Source organism: Calliphora vicina, chromosome 1 (genome assembly GCF_958450345.1).
Source record: "Calliphora vicina chromosome 1, idCalVici1.1, whole genome shotgun sequence".
NCBI classification, from domain to species: Eukaryota; Metazoa; Arthropoda; class Insecta; order Diptera; family Calliphoridae; genus Calliphora; species Calliphora vicina.
Window position 1 is genome coordinate 144,124,460 of NC_088780.1, and position 23,833 is coordinate 144,148,292.

Genomic DNA, 23,833 nt, shown 5'->3' on the forward strand with positions numbered 1-23,833 from the left:
AGAAATCCTAATCATACAACTGTAAAACTGCAATTAATTTATGTATATTTCTTTCAGAGTGAAATTAAATGCCAACCGTGTCTCTAATTTAAATTAAAACTATTTTCAAATCCTTAGCTACAGCATACAAACATATTATGCATCATAGAGAAAGAACATTCTTTAAATCAACATTCAAAAATAGCAATGGAAAAACGAAATTAACAAATATCAAGTAGAACGGGAGCAATGTATGGATTTTAGCTATTGGGTTTTTAGTAGTTTTACTTACTTCACTTGAATGCAAACGTGCTGGTAATTCAGTTTGTTCGCCAGATGAGTTAAATGTCCAATGAAATGAATCCGCAGGCGGTGATGCGTCCACTTCACATTTTAACGCTAAAGTTTCATGCTTCAAGGCTCCCAGCAGTTCATCGTGATCTGTTGAACAAATGGGTGCATCTGTAAAAAAAAAGAACGAAAACAAAAATAACAATTATAAAAAAATATACTAGGAAATGTATACAAACATACATCTGTGTATGGTAAAAGAGTGAAAAACAAATGGAATGAAATAAAGTGTTTTATAAACAACTTCCATATAAACTAAAATACACCATTTCCCTAAGAACTAACACAAAAACGCCGTTAAATAACATGTTTATGCTTGAATATAAATTCCAAATAAATGGAATATTGTTTGATTTTCTTACACAATTTTATAAATCTATACTAAACCTAACAGACTAACCACAAAAGCCCTAAAGTGGATTTTAACCCTCTAATGCTTAAATATGCCTCAAGGCACTCATCGCTAAAAAGCCAATAAATTCATAAGCTTTTCAAAATATTTCTTATGGTACGAAAATACAAAATTTCTAAAGTCTACTTTAACAAAAATTAACTTTATAGTTTCTTTTTTAGTTAGGCTGTAAAATATTGTATAATACAATTTATTTGAATTTCAAAATGTTTTTAGGCAATGGTTTTGTTTTAAAAAATTATACTGCCAGTATTATAATGTTAAACAATTTATTTGTTATGTAAGTACAAAAGAAGAAATAATTTGTGGTTTTCTATATAAATATAAATTTTTGTCCTGCACTTTCATTTATTCATCCAGTTGTAAGAGGAATAACAAAAGTTTTTAATTTTCAAGTGTAATTATCCAGAAAGATGATACAGATTAAGTTTGGTTTTGTAAACTTACACTTAAACTACAATTAAATTAAGAAATCTAAAAAAAGATTTTTTTGTTGATTTGAAAAAAACTGAAATAACTTCCCATGACTTGGTTTTGAATTCTTTGTTGCAAGTAAATCTTGTTTAAGTATGGAATTGTTGGTCTGGAAATATGTTCTGTAAAAAAGTTATTAAATTAATTAAAACTTTGTTTTTAATAACTACGAGGAATGCTTGGAGAGCAACTAGTTAAAAAAATATTTTTTGACGTTAAAAAATGGTTTATTAAAGTGGTGTAAGCTGTTGATGATCGCATCAGAGTAATATTCTTTTAGTAAAGATGGCACTACAGCTAATTTATTTTTCTCTTTATTTATATCGAAGTCTTTCTCTTTATTTAGTAGCTAATTCTTTATAATTTCCTTTTTTCTTATTCTAGCCTATTTATTTGTTTAAGAACCTCTTTTTATTTGCTTTAAGCATACTGCCATTATTTTCAGCATAAAGGATTTTTTTCACGTTTCACCTATTTAAATAACTCCGCAGGATATTATTGCAAATTTTACTGAGAAAGCATAACACAATACCTATAATAAATAACACTTAAATAATAAATTTTAATTTGTTTAAATTAAATTCATTTTCGTTCATATAATTTTGCTGAAAAAAGGAGTATTTTTTATTAATGTTAACTGAGGTGTAATAAAACAAAATACTACAGGTAAAACATTTAAGTGTTTTTTTTTTGTACAGGCAATGCGAATGAAAATGGTCAGTACAATTAACGCTGGTCTCAAACCTGTGTAGAAAACACAATCTGTTCAAAAATATATTCAGAAATATTGTTTGATTACGAGATATTTTACAAATGACGTTGTTTACCTTGATGTGTGATTTTCCACACATATGGAATTTCTATGTGTTTTACACTAGGAAAATAATTTTAGTGTTCAAATAAGCTGTTTCTGTCAAAAAATTGCGTATTATGTAAGCGCACTCATAACCATAATGGTTGTATAATATGAAGTTAAAAATAAATTAATTTGATGTCTTATTTGTGATAAATCATAATTTTGGCTACAAAAAGGATGCTGCTAGTGTAAAACACGTTGATATATAGTATGTGTGGAAAACAACACACGAGGTTAAACTATGTAAGTTTCAGGCTGATTCTCCACAGCACTATAGGACTTTGTAAAATGTTTAATATTTAAACATATAAGTAATTTAGTGGGTACGTATTAGTCATTGCAATTTGTGCTACTAAGAAATAGTATTTCATTATCAGGTATTTCCTTAAAATTGCCAAAGCACTGAAATTTTAGAAAAGTCCATTCGATAGCACTATGCTAGTTGAAGCGGGGCACATGTGGGTTAAACTAATTCGGCTACGCTGAATTCAGTGGTGCCAACCATTTCTTTAGGTTAGCTCGTATTTTCGAGATATACCGTTATTTCGAAAATGGAGGAGGTTGCACAATATATATTCGCGTAACTCAAAAACGGTTTAGTTTATTGAATAAACTAAAAAAACCGAAATTCCGCATTAGAATTACCTTTAATTAAGTCTTAAAGTTTTTTTAATCTGAGCAGTTGTTTTAGAAATATAAATTTTTAGGCAAATTTCGAATTTTTTGTTTTAAAAACGGCATAAAAAATTGGAAAATGCAGCCAAAAAAATGCATATTTCTAAAATAATTGCGAAGATTAAAAACATATTAAGCCATACTTAAATGTAATTTTATTGCACTATTTCGGTTTTTTCAGTATATTCAATAAACTAAACCGTTTATGAGTTACGTAAATATATGTTATGCAACCTCCTCTATTTTCGAAATAACGGTATATCTCGAAAATACGAGCTAACCTAAAAAAACGGCTAGTACCACTGAATTCAGCGTACCCGAATTAGTTTAAGCCGCTGGGTGCTCTTCTTGACACAAAAAAGTGTCAATTTCATGAACAGTGTAGTCCATGATATATTAACATAACTTGTGCTACAAATTTACTAACAAACCAATAATATCTCTCAAATTAAAGTGAATACAGAATCATCATAATGAAATATTTTTTTATTCAACAGACTAAATAACCAGTAACAGTAACCAAAAACAATATAACAACCACTAGACCTTATAAATCAAGATAATTAAAAAATATAACTTTTTATTTGTTAAATACTAACCACCCAGCTACCCAGCAGCCAAACAAAATAAATTATGGAAAATGTTTCGTTAAAACAAATACGTTATTTTTTTTGTTACAGTTTAACAAAAAATATGTATGTGCTTTAAAACTTTTTTTTTAAATGATTGTTTTATTTTTTGTTTATTTATAAAGGAAAAAGTTATGACTGTTTTTATGGCACGTGTAGACTAGGCTAGAGTTTAATATAATGTTTGATGGTGCACACACATCAATGGTAGACCATAAATTAGCCAAATTATACATTAAGACTGAGAGAGTGAGTAAGAAAAATAAAAAAAAAGGGATTTAAAAACAGTTAAGTATGTTGTGATCTAAAAGGGAATAGGCAATTTGAAAAAGTCAGTTTTTATGCTAGCATTATTTATTATTTAATTCCTAGAAATAATTTACGATTACCTGTTATACAAATTTTAAACACAAAACCCAAGAAAGATCAATGACCTCACGATATATAGAATAAAACATGTATTACCATACTTCAAAACTAATATAAACTCATCCTAGTTTTATATTTCTTTAGAAGAATAGATTTATATGTGCATTAGGGTGGCCCTTAAAAAACGAAGTAAAAGTTTCAATGTATATTTAGAATTATCTGGACTATAATATTCTGAATAAGTTTTTCTTAAAATTTATAAGAGTATGGAAATAGAGCCCATTCGCCTAAAAATTCCCAAATAATTGGTTTTTCTCGAAAATTTCAAAATTTAAATAGCAGGTACGGAAAAACTATAAGAGATATTTTCATAATTTTTTCACATTTTTATTCCCTATTATATTCTTAATAAACCCCAATGAGATGATCACAAAATTCTGAAATTTGTTTAACAAAATTTTTAAAAATTTGAAAATGGAGTTTAGAAACTGCACTTAAAAAAATTTTATTTTTTTGTTCATACCTAAGAATAGGTTAACGGTATTCTACGAAGACAAAAACTCATATACAAGTAAATATGGGCATATTTTAAGTAAAAATGAGCTTTTATTTTAATATTTATCGAAATATGTTAATTTTGTTCCTACCTTTCTTGTTCTAGTTGCCTGAGACACGTTAATGGCCTGGCGATTTTTTTTAATAACTTTAACATTTTTTGACCAATTTCTGTTTTTTATGTCTCATTAGAACGACAATTTCGTACACATTTCGATGCAAAAGTAATTTTTTAATGGCAAAATTTTTACAAAAACTGAAAAAAAATGTATTTTTTCCCCTTGTAAATGCTTCTCAAAACTTCAGAGGGCCTGCGGCACGTCTTAAACCCAACCGATTTACCTAAAATTTTTTCAGGATGATTTTTTTACTAATGTTCACCAAACTGGTGAGAATGGCCAAAATCCAACACTCGTTTATTAAGGGCCACCCTAATGTGCATAAACCAAAAAAAATATAATTATAACTTTTTGCAATGTTAAAAAGCTTTTTTTACAATATTATGGTTACTGTCATTAATTATCTTATTGCGGCAACCATAATATGTTAAAGTTACGATTCACATGATTGTAGAAATGACTTATATGATTGCTGTAAATAAATATATGTTTATGGCAATCATGTTCATGATGATGCGTTTTATCATATATATGGATGCCACAAGCAAATACTTAATTGCCATAATTATATATATGATTGCTACAATCATGTTTATCGTAACTTTGATATGTTATGGTTGCCGCAATTATATAATTAATGACAGTAACCATAATATTGTAAAAAAAATGTTAAGCATTTTTAAATGGTTACGGTAAACAACTATATTTTTTCTCTGCCGGTATTTTTCAACTATAAGTATGTAGGTATGTATGTATGCATATATTCTAATTACATTTAGCATATTTCTCTCATTAATCATACACGATATTTGTATTATTACTTTTACTTGAACAACAAATAAAAGAAAGAAACAAAGAAATGCTCTCAAGACAATAGCAAATCCCAAACATTTATCCTTTTATGGGATTATCAGCACACTGTATGTATTCTATATTTTTTAATAGGAATTTAGCAATGGGAGACTTATTTTTTATTTCTCTTATTGTATCCATGTGTCTTTTGTTTTATGATGAGTTTTTATACATATTTCTTTTCATTCCTAGTTTTTTGCGCTTTTAAACAAATTCCTTCTTATGAATGTTAGAATACTGAAAAGAAAAATAAATAAAAAATATCTTGTGCTTAAAATAAAAATCCATTTAATACAAAAATACTTTTGTACACATTCATCCACACTTTAAGATTTAAGATGCAGATGAAAACGGCCAAAGAACCTTTAAGTATGGCACAATGAAAAGCCAAAAAAATAAAACCGAGAATAGTATAAAAGGCACTGAAAAGGACAGCTAGAAAAGACAACAAGGTTTTTTTTTGCTACTTTTATGTCATTTAAATGTAATCTGCATTTTTGCATATACTGTATAGATTTTCTTTTAAAAAATCCCTAAACAAAAAATAAGAGATTTGTGTCGTTTTTGATGTTGTTTTGGTTTTTCTGTGTTTTATTATACGAGTATTTTCTATTGTTTTATAATGCAGCTATGCGACCGCCAAGAGTGCTGTTTCATTTTTCCTTGTTCATTTTTGTCTTTTATTTCGGTTTGGTTTTTTTCTATTCTAATAAACATATTGTTTTAAGTGTCTCATCTGTTAAGCTGTGTTGCCTTTTGCATTTATTTATGTTTTTCGAATAGTAAATTTAGATTTAAACTGAACAAGTGTATTAAGTCGACTTAAACAGAGCCGCTATATTTGTGTTTAGGAAAATGGATCAAAGAAAAAAGTTGGCTACCAAAAGCGTTTTTTCAACAAAAAAATAATTTCAAACAAAATATAGCTCTCTTACTTGTTTTTTTATGTTTTTTAACTTACAATCTACATTTAAAAAAACTCAACCAATTGTAGTAGGGAAAGCAAGAATATATGTGTATTGTCCAAACTTTGATATTTTTACAAGTGAAACTTGAACATCTGTAATTCTCATTCGCTCTATAGTTTTATTTGTATAAAAGCCTTTGGAAAAAGGTTTCCTGATGATATGGCCTATGCAATTAGTGAAATGCAAATAACACTAGCTTCCGCCAACAATAAATTTCAGTGAATTTATACAAATAATATTTAAAACTGGGAAGCAAAGAATAACAAGAAGGGAAGCCTCTCAATTTTTCTACAACAACAACTTCTCTCTCATCTCACATACAAGTAGTATGTGAATTCAACACACTTGAGAGAGAGATTTAACTTCAAAACTTTTTCTTGAAAATTGCAATAAAATTGCAATTCTAGACGCTCTTTCACAAACACATAATATTCTTTTAGTGTTTTCCCACACATTTAAACCATTAATGTAACCGAAACATGTATATTTTGCACAAACGGAAAATATTTTTTTTAAATTTTTTTGACTTTTAATTTTTGGGGGTTGAAAATAAAACTGAAAAAAAAAACTTTTTTGTAAAATTTGGTATTGAAAATTAAAAATAAATTAATTTTATGCAGAAATTATGGAATAAAAAGCAGAAAAATCAATTTATAAAATCTTTCCAGGTCAAATATGCATTAAATAATTTGAGAGTTGTTTGAATTTTTAAATTTAATTGTAATAAAATATTGCTATAATTTTTAACCCATTTTCGGCTGGTGGTCGAATTTTCGACCAGCAACTTTGTAAGTGAATATCTAAGAAGCTGACCATATTTTTTTAAATGTGTTTTAACAGAAATAAAGTTTTATATTTTTTTAATATCTTTGATATATTTATTTTTTGTCTTTAAGTAAAACCAGAATTTTTTCTTGATGAAGCAAAAAATGCAATTTTTAGTCACGTTTCTAAAATGTTAAAAAAATTAAAAAAATAAAAAAAGTAATTTATTTTTATTACTTTTCCGTGAAGACAAAATACCAAATTATAAGAGAAGAAAGAAATAAAATTCAAAATGATAAAACTCTTATTTTTGAGAGTCCGTAATTTTTGGTGGTCGGAAATTCGACCAATGGCCGAAACCCATCATATAGCGTCATGCATACTAATTTAATTATTTTATTTTCTTATTATATTAAAATGCTTCAAAATCATAACATATGTTTTATTTTTACCCTTGGGTAATTTTTGTGTGATAAATACATATCATTTTGTTTTGTGAAACCTAAATCTCCTTTTGATATTTATGCACTATATTTGTATAATTCCATTATTGCGTTAATGGTTGCTTTTGCAAATGTCTATGCGCGTGAAAATAATGCTACTGCTAACCTTACACCAACAGAATTGCGTAGGTTCATTGGAATTTTATATTTGTCTGGTTATCATACTTTACCAAATATCGATCATTATTGGTCTTCTCAATCCGACATGGCATTATCAATATTGAAACAGGTATTTGCATCTTGCCGATAACACTAATTTGGATATATCAGATCGTTTTGTTGCACTCATGTAAGATGTTTATAAAATAAAAGCCAATTCGATTCCGCTTTAAGTCGTGGTGCTTATGTCCAGAAAAGGGCTACTTATTTTATAGTATTTACGGTGGTTCAGCCACATCTTATAGTAAGAGCATATGTCCTGGCGCCCAAAAAGTTTTAAATTTGCTTGCTAACGTACCTGATCCGGAGTTTCATACTGTTTCCTTTGACAATCTTTTATTCTACTTATCAGCTTATGTGTCTTTTTGTGCGAAAATGTTATGCAACTGGAACTATACGTGAAAACAGAATGGAAAATTTTACGTTGCAAAATCTAAAGAAAGGTAGCGAGGAGAAGTTGTTCCTTTAGTTGATAGTCAACAGTAATGTTGTAACAATAACTCCACAGTTGAACCACATGTCAATGCAAAAAGATATTGTCGCAAGCAAAAGAAAACCATAACAATTCCATAGCCGAAAGTGATAAAAGAATATAAAAACTTCAAAACAACAAACCATTATCTCAAATTGATTTTCATTCATAAGTAAACTATTGACATACGAAAATGAGTCTGAAAATGAGAACTTGGAATATCCCACAAACTTTCCTCGAATCAATGAGAAAGTACACGTCGTATCAAAGAGCGCGTAGAATAAACATAGTTGGTGTAAGTTATGCAAGAAGCACGCTTTATTTACATGTAAGAAGTTTAATATTTATCTACACATCAATTGTTTTGATGAATACCATACATTTTTTTAAATGTCGCATATTCAGAAATGATAATTATTTTAAATAAAACCGCATTACTTTAATATTTTCCTTCAAACAAAAGATTTTCTTTTATTAATTGCAAATATTTATATTTCTCAAATTATATCGTTTTCGGCCAATGGTCGATTTTTCGACCAAGCCATACTATGACAACCCTGGGGCAAAAAATTTGAATTTTTTTTTCTTAATTGGAGCTTTTAAACCATGCCTTTAAAAGGAATTTAATAAGCTCCGTCGGATTCTGGTAGTGGCCGATAATGGGTTAAAGTCGCTTTTTTACAACTCTGTGTGTTTGAGGTGTGTGGTGAAAGTGGTTTGAAAACCAATACATATAAACAAAATGTTACCAATACATTTAAAGAGTTTTTGACAACCGACTTAGGTTTTTTTTGGCAGCGTTTCACTTTTTGTTATTATTCTTTGCTGAGAAGTAAGCACTTTTTTTAATAGCCACCAGAAACTGAAAACAATCTGGTACCTACCTCTGAAAATAAGAAACAAAAATCACAATAAAATATTTCCCAGTCTTTGCTAAATTAGATCGAAATTTTTTTTTAATATTAATATTTATTAAACATTGACGTATTATTACAAATATTTATATACTTTTGGGAAGTATATTTATTACCACTGGAAGGAGACTTGTATAGACAGAGAAATGCTCAGGCTGAAAAAGTAAAGGCTACCAAATATGATGTATTTATCTTAGGATTTTTATGCAAGTTCAGAAAAATGTTTCCTGATGTCTATGCTTTAAATTTTAGTGATAATTAACCTTTTACTGTATATGCGGTCAAAAAGTGGACATTATTTAAAAAGTTCGGTTAAGAGTAAGCTTACATGATTCCTAGTGCAAAATATATGGAAATAACAATGTGTGGAAAACCACACACCAGGATAAGCAACGTCACTTTTAAATATTTAAATTAATTAATGTGTTTCCTATGCTAAATCGATGCGGAAGGAGAACTCAAGAAATTGAGGGCTAATGAATATATCGAATTCCTTTAAAAAAAATTAAAAAAATTCAAGAAAAGTTAATTTACTCTCACATATCACAAATATTTCCCGTAACTGCTTCATTTACACAAACTGCGTAAATGCTTCATTTAGCACAAACTAGTTTGAAGTTGTTTACTCTTACAAGTGTTGTGTAAGAGTAAACAAAATAATAAAATAAAATTAAACTAAACTCCTAGTGGGATCAGTAAAAAGTAAATGATTTTTTTTTAAATAAACAAAATAATTCAAAAATATACATCTATTTCGTCATATATTTATGTATCTTGTGTTGACTTGTATTCAAAATTTAAAAAAAATAAAATAATTTAGTGCATTACAATTTGCATATATTTTAAACTGCTAATGAACAAAACACTGACAAGAGAAATGGAAACTCTTAAATAGCTTGTGGAATCAATACTAAGAACAACTTAAATAAATAATGCCAAATATGATTAAACAGAACAGAACAGAACAGAAAGAAAGTAGTTTCGTACTTAATAGGAAAACTAAAACTGTTTTATTTTTAAAGAAATTCCTAGAAAGATCTGTTAGTATTGGCCACTGCTTGTTTTTAACAAAACTTAAGTCATTGAAGAAAGGAAGTAAGAAACTATTCATTACATTCTATGTAAAAGACAGTATATTTTTTCCTATTTGCTTTACGCTTAACCAAGTTATTTCTTTAATTTTATCGTTTTTTCAACAAGTAGGTTTTTAAGATGAAAAAAATTGTATTTCTGAAGGATCTCAATGTCTTTGGCTCTGCTGTGTGTATATGTTTCTTTGTGCCTTTTAAGCGTTTTACTTGCCATTATATTATTTAGTAAGACTCGCAGACTATAAATGAGGTTAAATCAATTGTAGGTACAAGTATTTATATAACAAAAAACTTGGGTATTTTTTTTTATTTCTTTTTACAAAATAAAATTGCAAAGAAAGGATTATGAAAATTAAAAAATTAATACTTTTTAAAACTTGGAGAATTGTGTGATAATAATTTAATTGTAGACAGCTTTTGTTTTGTTAAAGTTGTAAAAATAAATATATATTTTATTTCTTTTCATAGAATAAGATTAGCTGAACTTGTTTTAAATAAATTGTTTTCAGAATTTGCATGTTTTTAGAATCTGCTTAAAATAAATCAGTTATTATAAATTTTTACTTTAAACAGAAAGATTTTTCAACGAAATTAATTACTGGATATAACTTGTATTTTTAAGGTGAAAAGCGTCTACCAAGAAGTTAATTTAATTTTATCCTTTAACTAAGGAGGTTTTGGTAAAGTTTACATTCGCATTAGAATTTTTTATTTAATCTCTTATGTTGCACTTGGCAAATTTAATAATTTTGTCATTACGTTTGTAACACATTAAAATATTTACCCCCTTATTCATAATCAATGTAATAAATTTAAATATTGATTAGGAATAAGGCCTTTAGTATGCATATATATTTTGGATCCTCATATGTTTCCGTGATATCTACACGCAGAGAAAAAATATAATTGGGCATGTTTACTGTAACCATTTATATAGTGTTACAAGTTTTTTAACTATATTATAGTCACAGTAACCATTTACATGATTGTGGTAACCATAATATGGTTAACTTACGATTCACATGATTGTCTCAACCATATATATGGTTACCGTAAACATATATATGTTTGTGGCAACCATATTTATGATGAATAATTTTATCATAATATGTTGTTCTCAGATTATGATAAGCCTTAAGCCGAGAGCACCATAATATGATAAGTCCTTCATCATATAAATGGTTGTCACAAAAATATATGTATATATGTCCACTGTAACCATATATATGGTTGAGACAATCATGTGAATCGTAAGTTAACCATATTATGGTTACCACAATCATGTAAATGATTACTGTGACTATAATATAGTTAAAAAACTTGTAACAATATTGAAATGGTTACAGTAACCATGCCCAACTATATTTTTTCTCTGCGTGTAGCTATGGTAGTCCGTTTTTCCAGCCTGTTTGTCTGTTGAAAACACGTTAGGGCCCAAACGAAAAGAGCCAGCTGGCTACAAATAGTATCTGTTGATAAGTTTTGTTTGGTATTACAAATAGGCAATATCGGTCCATGATTTCACCTAGCCCCATTCAAATGTCCACCCAGAATACAGTTTGATCAGTTATAAATTAACCTGTAAAGTATTGTGAAAATGGGGCAATATTTGTCCCTAGTCCCCATACAAAGTCCCAGAAAATTACTTGAATATTCATAATTGTTTTATAAGAATTAATATCGTGATGAAATTGGACAAAAACAAGAATAGGTGTATAATTGATCCTGCACCCCATTTAACCCCTATATCAGACAAATATTTTATTGTCACATATTGATGGTGGATATACAAGATTCTGCATAGCCGAATATAACGCTCTTATTTGTTCTAATTCCGATGTGTTTTGGCTGTAGCAGGTTTGGCGAGAGCAGGAAAATGGCAATGGTGACGTAAAAATTACCAGTCGACCTCGTCTATAAATATTTTATCACCACGTCAGACATTAGAACAAAAATTCAATGGAGACAAATAACCAATCGTTCCACTTAATGTTTGGTTGTTCTGCTTTAGAGAATTAGTAAAATCGGAGAACATAAATAATTGTATAAACCGAAGTGGGAGACAATCTCGAAAATGGCAGCCTACCTTGTCTTCTGTGCTAGTGACACTACTCAAATACACATAATAAGACCCCAAATAAGCACTTATTCACTATTCATTAACACAGACAAAAGAGTGAATTCTATGGAAAATAAATACGCTTTCATCTCTTAAACCCACATTTATATCTTAACTCATGTTCTTAACATTTACCATAATCAGCAAATTTTTATGAAATTGTACTTCGTTGCTTAAAACATTGTGCAACTTAATTTTTTCTTGTATTTTACAAACTTTACTAATTGAAATCCTTACGAACGAAATCTATAATTAGTAAAAGAAAAACGTAAAGTATAACAAATAATTGTAAGTTCGATATTCGTTACACAGTTTCAATACTTTTATTTTATTTTTCATGTTATTTCTTTTATTTTTTTTTGTATTTGCTAGTGTCTTGTATACAATTGCAAGGATAATTGTTATAATCAGCAAAAAAAAAAGTGCAGAAAATTTTGTAACAAAGAGAAAATTAATTACAACATTTCAGTTAAGGAACACATGTGCCAACGTAAGCTTTAAAATACAATTAAAACATAAAAATGTATGTTTTTTTTCATTTTGAAAATACAGCAAACATTTTTGTACTTTCTATATTGAAATATAAAACTTTTTCCTAGTACAAAAAAAAACATTTTTATTCTTAAGTTTTCTGCAGATTCACCATTGAAATCATTTTTATTTATTATCAACTACTTGTTATATTATGTGATCTCTGATTAGTTTACCTTGTTTAGCTGTTAAATAAATTGTTTCGTTTATGGTCACTTTAAGTGCAAAATCTAATCATACAAAACGAAATGTTACCATTGAGACTTTACTTTTCTTTATAGAAAAAATAACTCATACGTCAGCATACCCTTCCTTATTCGTAAACTGAAATATATGTCTTTTGTTCTTAAAAACTCAACAATACTCGTATTTAGCTGTAGCTGGATATTATTTTTCTCATAGTGATGTAAGATAACTTTTGCTTCTATTATTGCTTGTTGCATTAAATGTACAACTCACTTGAGACTTTAAACTCAAGATAGAAGCATGATATTTGAGGTTTATGATGATTAAATAACAAAATTACAGGAAAATTTTACAGGAACTATTACCTTATCATTAAATAATGTAACAATTTTATTTATTCTATCATGACTTAAATCATTTTGGTGTTTTGATGTTTGAAAACTGAGCTTATTTAGATTTTAGCATATAAATGATTAAATAAAATTTATTAGTCTACTCAAGATGTAAATATTGTAACTATAGAGTAGATTTGATATGACTTCGTTATCACTACTCTTCAAAAAATTTCTCGAGATTACCAGATTACCAAATTTTCCCCTCAAAATATAAAAAAGTTTTGATATACATAAGCCGAAAGCAACATAATATGGTAAGTATTTTATCATAAAAATGGTTGTCATAAACATATACTTGTTTAATGTAACCATATATATGATTGGTACAATCATTTGAATCGCAAATTAACGATACTATGGTTACCACAATCATGTAAATAGTTACTGTGACTATAATATTGTTAAAAAAAACTTGTAACAATATTGAAATGGTTACAGTAAACATGCACAACTATATTTTTTCTCTGGGTGTATATAGATAAGATTTAATGGGCAATATTGAAGCAATTGGGGGTTTGTTGTTGTAGGAAAATGTTTCTACACTAAAGTTCCACAATTTATGCTCGTATTTAAAATTACGATAAGATAGAGCAACAATATTGAAAGTTGTTTAGGAAAAAATCAGAGATTACTTTACAACATGCCCCATAACATTGTTTCTACAGAGCCGATTTTGGTGATTTTCAAAATCAAACTGCCTGGAACAATTATCATAATTATGGAATACATTATGTTTAAAAAAATTGAGTTACAACAGTAGGTTGCAAAAAAAAAAAAATTCAAATAAATATTAATTTTTTTTTAAACCAAACGAACAATTAAACAAGTACGAGTGTTATATTCGGATGTGTCCAATCTTATTTACGTTTCAGTAAAGCTTACTTTAATTTTTGAATTAAGAACTTTCCAATGAAATTCCTTTTCTCTACCATAAAGTCATCAATAAAAACTCTCAAGCCTGGAAAGTAACTTGGTATTTTAAAAATTATTTTCACAATTATGTCTATCTAAACACTGCACAGTGGGGCAGAATCGAAATTTTTTGGAAATAAATCTGGCATTTCTAAACGACTGGTCCGATCGGGATGTAGCCAAGGAGTATTCGAGTTTAAGTTATTAAAATGGGCCCTACAAATAATCCAGGGGCGGCGCTATGGGGGCTCAAAGTAGGCTACCGTCGAGTAGGGTACCTTCGATTTCAAAGAATTTTATATTTTTGGAAAGCACTCGGCTAGATCTTGAAAAAACGTGCTTGCGTGTGCTATTTATCTCTTATAATTTCCTAGTTATAGGCATTTCAAAATTTAAATTTTAAAATTTTGCCATACCTTGGTCCGCTTTTTTAAAAATATAGGGCGCACTTTTGGACCGAATGGACTCCAACAACATAAAAAAGATTTCAGAGCAATATCAATCCAAACACGAATCCAAAAATAACAGATTTTCAATTTAAAAATTCAAAAAATAGTATATTTTTGCTGTTTTTTGGAGAAAAAGGTGACATAACTCTTTTTTTTATTAAAAACCAACTTCCTTTAAGGACATATAACAATTTTATGTTTTTCTATAAAGCTTCTTTACGGAGAACATTTTGGTAGAAATAACATGTCCAATTTTTCAAACATGTCGGCCCTACGCCCTTTGGAAATTGACCTATTTTTTATCAAAATTTCAACTTTGGGCCACATGTTCTAAAATCCCAAAGCTGGGATCAGAAAACCGAAAGCAGTTTTGGAAACCCTGATGTGTTCCCTATTAATCCCTAAAGTATTTTCCCAGCCCCGAATTAAATGTGGACCCTATAGAAAAAATTGTAAAAAATACCATTTTTGGGATTTTTGCTCCAATTTTTAGGAATTGCGGGATTCGCTTTGACCTTTTGACAAGTTTTTTACACCTTCTTATTTAGAATGAGAAACTTAAAAAACGCTGAAAATTTCATTGAGTTTCGTTAATAAATAAAGATTTTATTACATATCCATTGAGCTTCTAAAACTAAAATTTATATCAAAATTTTAATAGGATTGTAAATATTAGGAAGAATTTGATCCATATTTTTTCCGGGCTATATTTTTTTGTTTAGACAAGTTAATTTTTGGTCTTACAAAAAAAATTTCAAGTCAATATCTCAACTAGATTCAAAAATATGCCACTTTAAAACATTGTCCTTTAAAAAGTGCCTTTGAGGCGTTATTGAGGCAAGTTATTTTTATATCATTCACCATTAGTAGCAAGGGTATATATAAGTTTTTCATTCCGTTTGTAATTCGGCCTTCAAATGGCTGAGATATAAGGAAAAAACGGGGACAACCTCGATTTTTGGCCTATTTTTGATCTATATCTGGATTACTAAGTCATTAATATAGACAATATGGATATCTAATGATAGATATTTCAAAGTGCATTTGAAGTAAGTTGGACCTATAATGGGTCAAAATCGGAAGAAATATTTTTTAACCCGAAGATTTTTTTTCATCAAAAATTTTTTTTTGTCCAAATTATTTTTCCAAAAAAAAACTTTAAAACAAATTTTGGAAAAAGTTTTTTTAAAAAATTTTGGAAAAACAAAAAAAATCAATTTCGTTTACCTAATAGAATTAATTTTAAAGTATAATTTGGTGAAGGGTATATAAGCATATAGCTCTCTTACTTGTTTTTAACTCCAAATTACATATTCAGTTCTTGCCGAACATCGAACAAGCAATGATTCTAATATTTTTAACCATTTCGCTACAATTTGTTATTCTAAGCAGTATTAAATTTTTAAAAATTTTAACCATAAATGGCTTCTTTGGGTTATATCCAAAAACAAATTTTCAGTGCTATCAAGAGAGAAATGCCTAACATTTGATTTTTTTATGATAAAATAAACTTTATTCCACATACTTGATGGATGTTGGCTCATACCTATGGATGGATGATACTGCAAATTATAAACATTTGCAAAAAAACCTGGAAGACCATTGTTGCTACTTTCGTTTTAAAATTATATCAGGTTCCTGTGTCATATATTGGGAAACATTTCTAGCTTTAGAAAAAATTAATAAAAGCAACACGTTTTTGGCTAAATCTACAATTCATTCATTATTTCAAATTAACAAATACCTATAGCTTTAAAATTCTCATACCTACAATAATTTCACAAAATCACTTTCGTAATTTTCTGTTTTGTTTTTTTTCGCATGTTTTACACAACAACAATCACTTTACCTTAAAGCTACTAAGAAGAAAATATGAAATAAAAAAGAAATAACAGTGTAATAAATCTGTACTTACAACGTATACGTAATGTCACCGGATTGCTGGTGCCTTTGCCTTCAGAATTTACAGCCAGACAAGTGTAATCACCGGCTGATGCACGTGAAACACTTTGTAGGACAAGTGATTGATCCGAGAGTATGATACCAGCTGATATATTGTGATGTAATTCTTTGCCCTAAAAAGAGGAATAAAAAAACACAAGTAAAAATAAAATGGTTAGCAAAATATGATGACATATTACAAATGATAATTATACGAAGAAAACATCATTGTAAAATTTCAAATATAAATGATTTTAACACTTTTTTTACGAAATAAATCCCCCTGAATTTGCTAGAGCAATAAGTGTAATCTAATGCAATGAAATGAAATTGAAAATGTTTACAACAGGATATAGATGAAAAGACAAAACAGAAAAACAAAAGGGATCAAGCCAAATAAAATGAAACAAAATATGACATGAAAAATAAGTGAAATGAAAAGAAATTGTATCGCACAGAGTGATACTGATTGCTGTATGTACTATATGTTGACGAATATGATGATGATGACCTTGTTGACGCTAGAAGACTACAATGTGTCAACGTCAAGTAATTGTTTTTTTTATTTTCCTTCCCTTCACTGAATACTTACAATAACACAACAATAACAAAAAATCTGAATCCTATATTTTTTTTTTTAAATTTATGGATAAAATTGCTAGTATTGAAACAATGTGTGTATAAGTGTAAAGAAGAAAAAGGTGTAAACTGAAATCTAGTTATGTCTTATACATACAAGTTTATTGTATATATACACAAATTAGAAAAATAGATGTTGAAAAAATAAAAATAATAATTTTCCAGCATAATAGCAACAATGTCTATTTGTCCCTGTCAGGATTTTCAACTCAACAGGAAAAAACAAGAAAAAAAAGGCAAACAAAGTCTTTTGGAATTTTTTCCTAATGGCTACATGTTATATGCTTAATACATTTATTTACACTCTCCCACACCGATTCAATACCTCTTCTACACATGATGAAAAGTTTATCTTTTAAAAAGAGCCACTACCAGTCTTTGACATTCCCAGCAGTTAAGCATGTAGACAATGTATCCCTTATAGTCAGTAATTGTCACTCATGTGTGACCACTTGGCTGACACATGTTAATATATTTTGGGTCATTTGACACGTATGAGTTCTTTGTAGTGCAGATAGAAGTCAATTGGTTACTTTATACATCCCATGTAATCTATCGTGAAGATAATTGTCACTTTAGTGTCTCTAAGCAATCTAAAGTGTAGTCACTTCAGACGTTTATTTTGTACTGCACTTTTTTGTGAGTAATTCGATTAAAATAGTTTCATAAAAATTTTGTTCATACAGTTCTCATACCGTTTATATTCATTTTGTTTAAGTATACTGACATCCCATGTAACCTACCGTGAAGTCAATTGTCACTTTAGTGTCTCTAAGTAGCCTGGAGTGTAGTCACTTTAAACGTTTATTTTGTAATGCAATTTAAAAATTTGTTATTTTCCCAACCAGAAGTAATCTGTTGGAGAGTTGTTGGATGAAATCGGTTATTGGACTGCCTATGTGATGTGTTTTTAACTGACTATCTTTTGACTATCTATCAATTGATGTCGCTGATCAAGTATCCAGTGAGGTAGCAAGTACAGAAACTGATTCTATCCCAGTATGCAAAATGATTCGAAGTTATGTCGAAAATGAATCATTTTTTCGTAAAATTTTATCGATATCGACTTCGATATAATGTCGAGAATGTGCGTGTTTTCCTAAGTAGAGTGCAGAGCGATAAAGAGTCGAAAATTATTTATTATTCTGATTCTAATTTTTATCGATATACTATACCTTTTTCGGTATTAAAAATGTTCTAAATTGATTCGATTTCGATTAAATATATGAACAATTTCGTATACTTTATACCATCGAGCAATTTCTTCTTGAAATAATGCATATTCAATACCTTTATTATTATCCAATAATGTTGCGTTAGATGTGTTTTCATTTTCTAATGAAATAAACTCTGCACATATTTCTGATGTTTGCTGATTATGAGATTCGAATTGTCAAAAACAACATCAATAATTGGCTGCGCTTTTCTTTTAAGACGTGTTTGATCCATTTTTCGTGTTAAACTATATTTTTATGAATATGTTATTGATAGGATAAGAAATAAAATTTTATTTTCTCACAAATTGACAAAAGAATAATATGTATGTATATGAATTTGTCAATTTGTGCAAAAATAAAATTTGACATTAAAAAAAAAACTCGAACATTATTCGCCATTTCTATAAAATATTTAAATACGATATTCTAAAAAATGTAGATTGGATAGAGCATCATAATAGATTCATATTTTCGATTTTAATTCGAAATAAGTTCGATAAAAAGAACTGACTCGAAATGTTGCATACTGGGATGTAACCGGTATGTAAAATCTCTAGTTCAGGACAGTCTCCTAGATCTGCAGGGTTACACTGTGTGTGTGTATATGTTTATGTATACACATACACATGTATATAAATACAACGCAAATTATACTAAAGACATTGGAGTTAAATAACGGATTACCACATCACACTGAAAAACATGCTGACAGTTAAACAGACGGACGTCTACATTTCCAAGAACAAACAGACCCATAGACAAGATAGAAAATTGCATTTATTTCTTCTGTTACTCATCTTTGGCTGGCAATACCTAACATGCTAGTTGAATGGTTAGACGGAAGCTTAGAAAAGCACGAAATGGATGAAAACGGAATAAAATAAACATATAAGTTTTTCTTTATTGAAAAAAAAAAAAATTTTAAACCCTTCAGAAGCAGGGGATAATAAAAGTGACAAGATAATATATTTTTAATAGATTTTTAATAATCTCCTTGATAAGAGGGTATTGTTTGTTGGCAATAAATTTGAGCATTTCTTAAGACGATAGAATATGTAATGTTTGTATTTATATTATAGAAATTGCAATAACAATATCTAGTAGATCGTATATATATATCGTTTGAGGTAGATTTGATATAGCCATCAGCAATTTTCGCTCATATCCGAAATAAGATAGCAAAGTCTTGTAGAGCATGAAAATATATATAGGGATATACATAAGTAATATTTAATGTAATTTTCTTACCAATATTTAAAAATATCGCAAATATCGATCGACAGTTAAAGTGCTTTTCGGAATATTTATGAGAGCTTAACTATTTTCAGATAGGGACATCGTATGGGGGCTAGGAGAATAATTCTAACCACATTAAATAGGCTTCCTCCTTGTACACAAAAAAAATTATATTTCAATTCAAACATTTATCCCATATTGAACTGGTTTCAATTATTTCATAATAAAATCAAGTATTCATTTGCTCAAAAACAATATTTTTTGGTATTTTGTATTGAATTTTGAGTTTTTAATTTGATTATTTTGACAACTGAATATACAATTTTCGTTATTGGTTGAATTTCAAATACAAAAATTATTGAATAGATAATTTTCGTAATTGAAACACAAAAAATAACAAAAATGTGTTTTCAATTACGAAAATTATCTATTCAATAATTTTTGTATTTGAAATTCAACCAATAACGAAAATTGTTCAGTTGTCAAAATAATCAAATTTAAAACTCAAAATTCAATAGAAAATACCAAGAAATGTTGTTTTTGAGCAAATGAATACTTGATTTAATTATGAAATAATTGAAACCAGTTCAATATGTGACAAATATTTGAATTAAAACGGCTTAAAAAATAGATTTTTCTGTGTAGCAATAAAAATGCTTTTACCAAATCTTATACTTATCTTTGGAATTGCCACCAGTAGTTTGATTACATGGTTTATATGGGCGGAAAGAAGGACGGACAGCGCTTAATCGATTCAAAAAATAATCCTGAGCAGATCGGTATACTTTAAGGTGTCGACACAAACTCAATATACCCTCCCCACTATGGTGGAGTAGGGTATAAATATGGGGGTATATTGACTTTTGTCGAGCCGTTTGTAACATATCGAAGTGTTGGTCGTAAAATCAAAAATTGTATACATTCTGTGTACTTATACGACTCTCAGACGATCTAGCTATATCCGTCTGTCTGTCGGTCTGTTGAAATAAAAATATGGCCCAAACAAAAGGAGATAGCTAGCTTCCATTTTCCACAAATACTCTCTACAGATAAGGTTTGTTCGGTATTGAAAATTGACAATATCAGTTTATGATTTCACCTAGCCCTCATACCAATGTCCCTCCGAATACTGACAAGTCATAAATTGATTATGATTCAATCATGTTAAAATGTTGCACAAATTAGTTCTAAGTACTCTAAAATTTTACTGTAAAGTATGGCGACAATCGGGCAGCATTTGTCCCTAGTCCCTATACAAGGCTTCCCTCAAAAAATGACATGAACTTTCTTAATTGTTTTATAATAATTGATATCGTGAACACGAATGTAATTATGTGTTCAAGTCATAACTGTCAAGCGGGGCACCTTGTGGGTTAAACTAATTCGGGTACGCTGAATAAAGTGGTGCCAACCGTTTTTTTAGGTTAGCTCGTATTTTCGAGATATACCGTTATTTCGAAAATGGAGGAGGTTGCACAACATATATTCGCGTAACTCAAAAACGGTTTATTTTATTGAATAAACTAATAAACCGATATTCCACAATAGAATTACCTTTAAGTAAGGCTTGACATGTTATTAATCTTCGCAGTCATTTTATAAATATAAATTTTTTTAGAAAAATTTCGAAATTGGAAAAATAATATACGCTCTTAATTTTTAAATTCATATGAATATAACTTTGGAGTCAGTCAAGATTTGTAAACAATTCTTTTTTAGTTTGACATATACATTTGTAGTTACTCCAATAAAAGAATTTGGAAAATATTTGGACCCTCTGTTATAAAAAAACTGGAGTATGGTGGGTAAAAATATTAATAATTTTTTTTGTAGTACTTTTCTATATGTATAAGCTTTTTGAAATCGGAACACAAACGAAGAACTAGGATCGTTTTAAAAACTGATCATACCCACAGTGTAATTTTTTAGGAAAATTTCGTTATTTAAAACGGTATAAAAAATTGGAAAATGCAGCCAAAAACAAATCATATTTCTAAAACGATTGCGAAGATTAAAAACATGTTGAGAATTAATTAAAGGTAATTTTATTTCGGTTTGTTCAATAAATTAAACCGTTTTTGAGTTACTCGAATATATGTTGTGCAACCTCCTCCATTTTCGAAATAACGGTATATCTCGAAAATACGAACCTAAAAAAAGCGGTTGGCACCACTGAATTCAGCGTACCCGAATAAGTTTAAGCCGTTGGGTGCCCCTCTTGACAGAAAAAAGTGCCAATTTCATGCACCGTGATATTTTTCAAACAAAAACATATTGCTTGAATTTATGTTTCCTTTTTACTGGAGAATGCTATTGATATAAAGTGTAATATAACTGTAATTCAATTGCTTGACTATAATTCAAGGCTTGAATTACACTTGCTTTCAACTTGAATTCCAGTAAAAATGCTTATTGGGAAGCTTTTTACCAATTCTCCAATTTTCGAAAAACTGAGTATGAAATTGGATAATATTTAGCACAAGCCTTTTTTTCGTGTACATTCCTAGTTTGTGAGTGCAACAATATTCGATTTTTTTTTGGAAAAATTCATGATTTTTTTGTCTCAGATGTTGTTTCATAACTTTTTTGGTACGGAACTTTAGTTGAAGTTTTCAACCCCAAACTATTTAGAAGAATAACAAACAGACAGACATTTTTTATTTCTATTTCGGTCTTTGGACGTGAGAATGCTTGCTTCACACAGGATCCCGAATATATGCATCTTAGGTAAATTAATATTTCGAAACTGAAATTATACTTATTTTTTGATGCTGGGATTATAAATAGAATAATATGCATCAAATTCATTTTGCTCCACAACTTATTTATTGGTTCTTTTCAAGGCTGTGAAAATATTCCTTAGATTTTATTAAAATAAAAATATTTCTTTACTTAATATTTCCACATATTTTTAGATAAACTAAAACAATATACAAAATAATGGGTTAATATTTATTTGTCACACACGTATAGAGTTACATAATCGATGAAGTCAAAACTAAATAGAAATGAATGAAATCTAAAAATCGTATTATAAAGTAACTTAAACAAGAACAGCAAGTAAACATAGTTATTCAACAATAGTATAGTAACAATTTTATATATAAATAGGCCACACGTTTTTTTGTGGTACACTTTTAAGTCTGTTATTGTCCACCAATATTGATGAAACATATATGATTTAAAAGGTTATTTTCTCTAGATGTGCACAATATAAAAAAATATTTAAAAAATCTTTCCACAAAAGTGGTAAAAAGCGTTTTAAAAGTGGTCGAATTTCAGCCACCAGGCGATCCTAGTAAGTATAAGTGTTCCAAATAATTAAACAACATCCTCATTTATTGTGCCACGTACACGCAGAGAAAAAATATAATTGGGCATAGTTACTGTAACCATTTCAATATTGTTACAAGTTTTTTAACAATATTATAGTCACAGTAACCATTTACATGATTGTGGTAACCATAATATGATTGATTTACGATTCACATGATTGTGTCAACCATATATATGGTTACAGTAAACATATATATGTTTGTGACAACCATTCATATGATGAAGGAATTATCATATTATGGTGCTCTCGGCTTAAGGCTTATCATAATCTGAGACCAACATATTATGATAAAATTATTCATCATAAATATGGTTGCCACAAACATATATTTGTTTACTGTAACCATATATATGGTTGATACAATCATGTGAATCGTAAATTAACCATATTATGGTTACCACAATCATGTAAATGGTTAATGTGACTATAATATTGTTAAAAATCTTGTAACACTATTTAAATGGTTACAGTAACCATGCCCAATTATATTTTTTTTCTGCGTGTAGACACTTACATCAAACAAGAAATAAAAAATAGAAAATGTTTTAATACATTTAAAAGTCTTAGTTGACCTTTTGTATCAGCAAGAGTGTATATATAATTCGTTTCTACTCCCTGTCTTTGTGTTTGTTTCCTGTAAGTGTTAAGTGCAACTAAAGTAAGATAAACTGTCAAATAGTGTTTTGTTCTTTCACTTTTTTTTCCATTCTTTCCTGTCGTTTATTGTT

The 23,833-nt window shown here is 28.6% G+C and overlaps 1 protein-coding gene across 1 annotated transcript in view; it reads right to left on the reverse strand.

Moving 5' to 3' along the window:
- Nucleotides 1–23,833, reverse strand: part of side-IV (sidestep IV) — a 125,238-nt gene that overhangs the window by 32,007 nt on the left and 69,398 nt on the right. The window contains exons 9-10 of the mRNA XM_065503064.1: nucleotides 16,651–16,810; nucleotides 272–441 (exon numbers count right to left, since the gene is read on the reverse strand). Of these exons, the coding sequence (XP_065359136.1) occupies nucleotides 272–441; nucleotides 16,651–16,810 (330 nt within the window). The remainder of the gene's footprint in view (nucleotides 1–271; nucleotides 442–16,650; nucleotides 16,811–23,833) is intronic.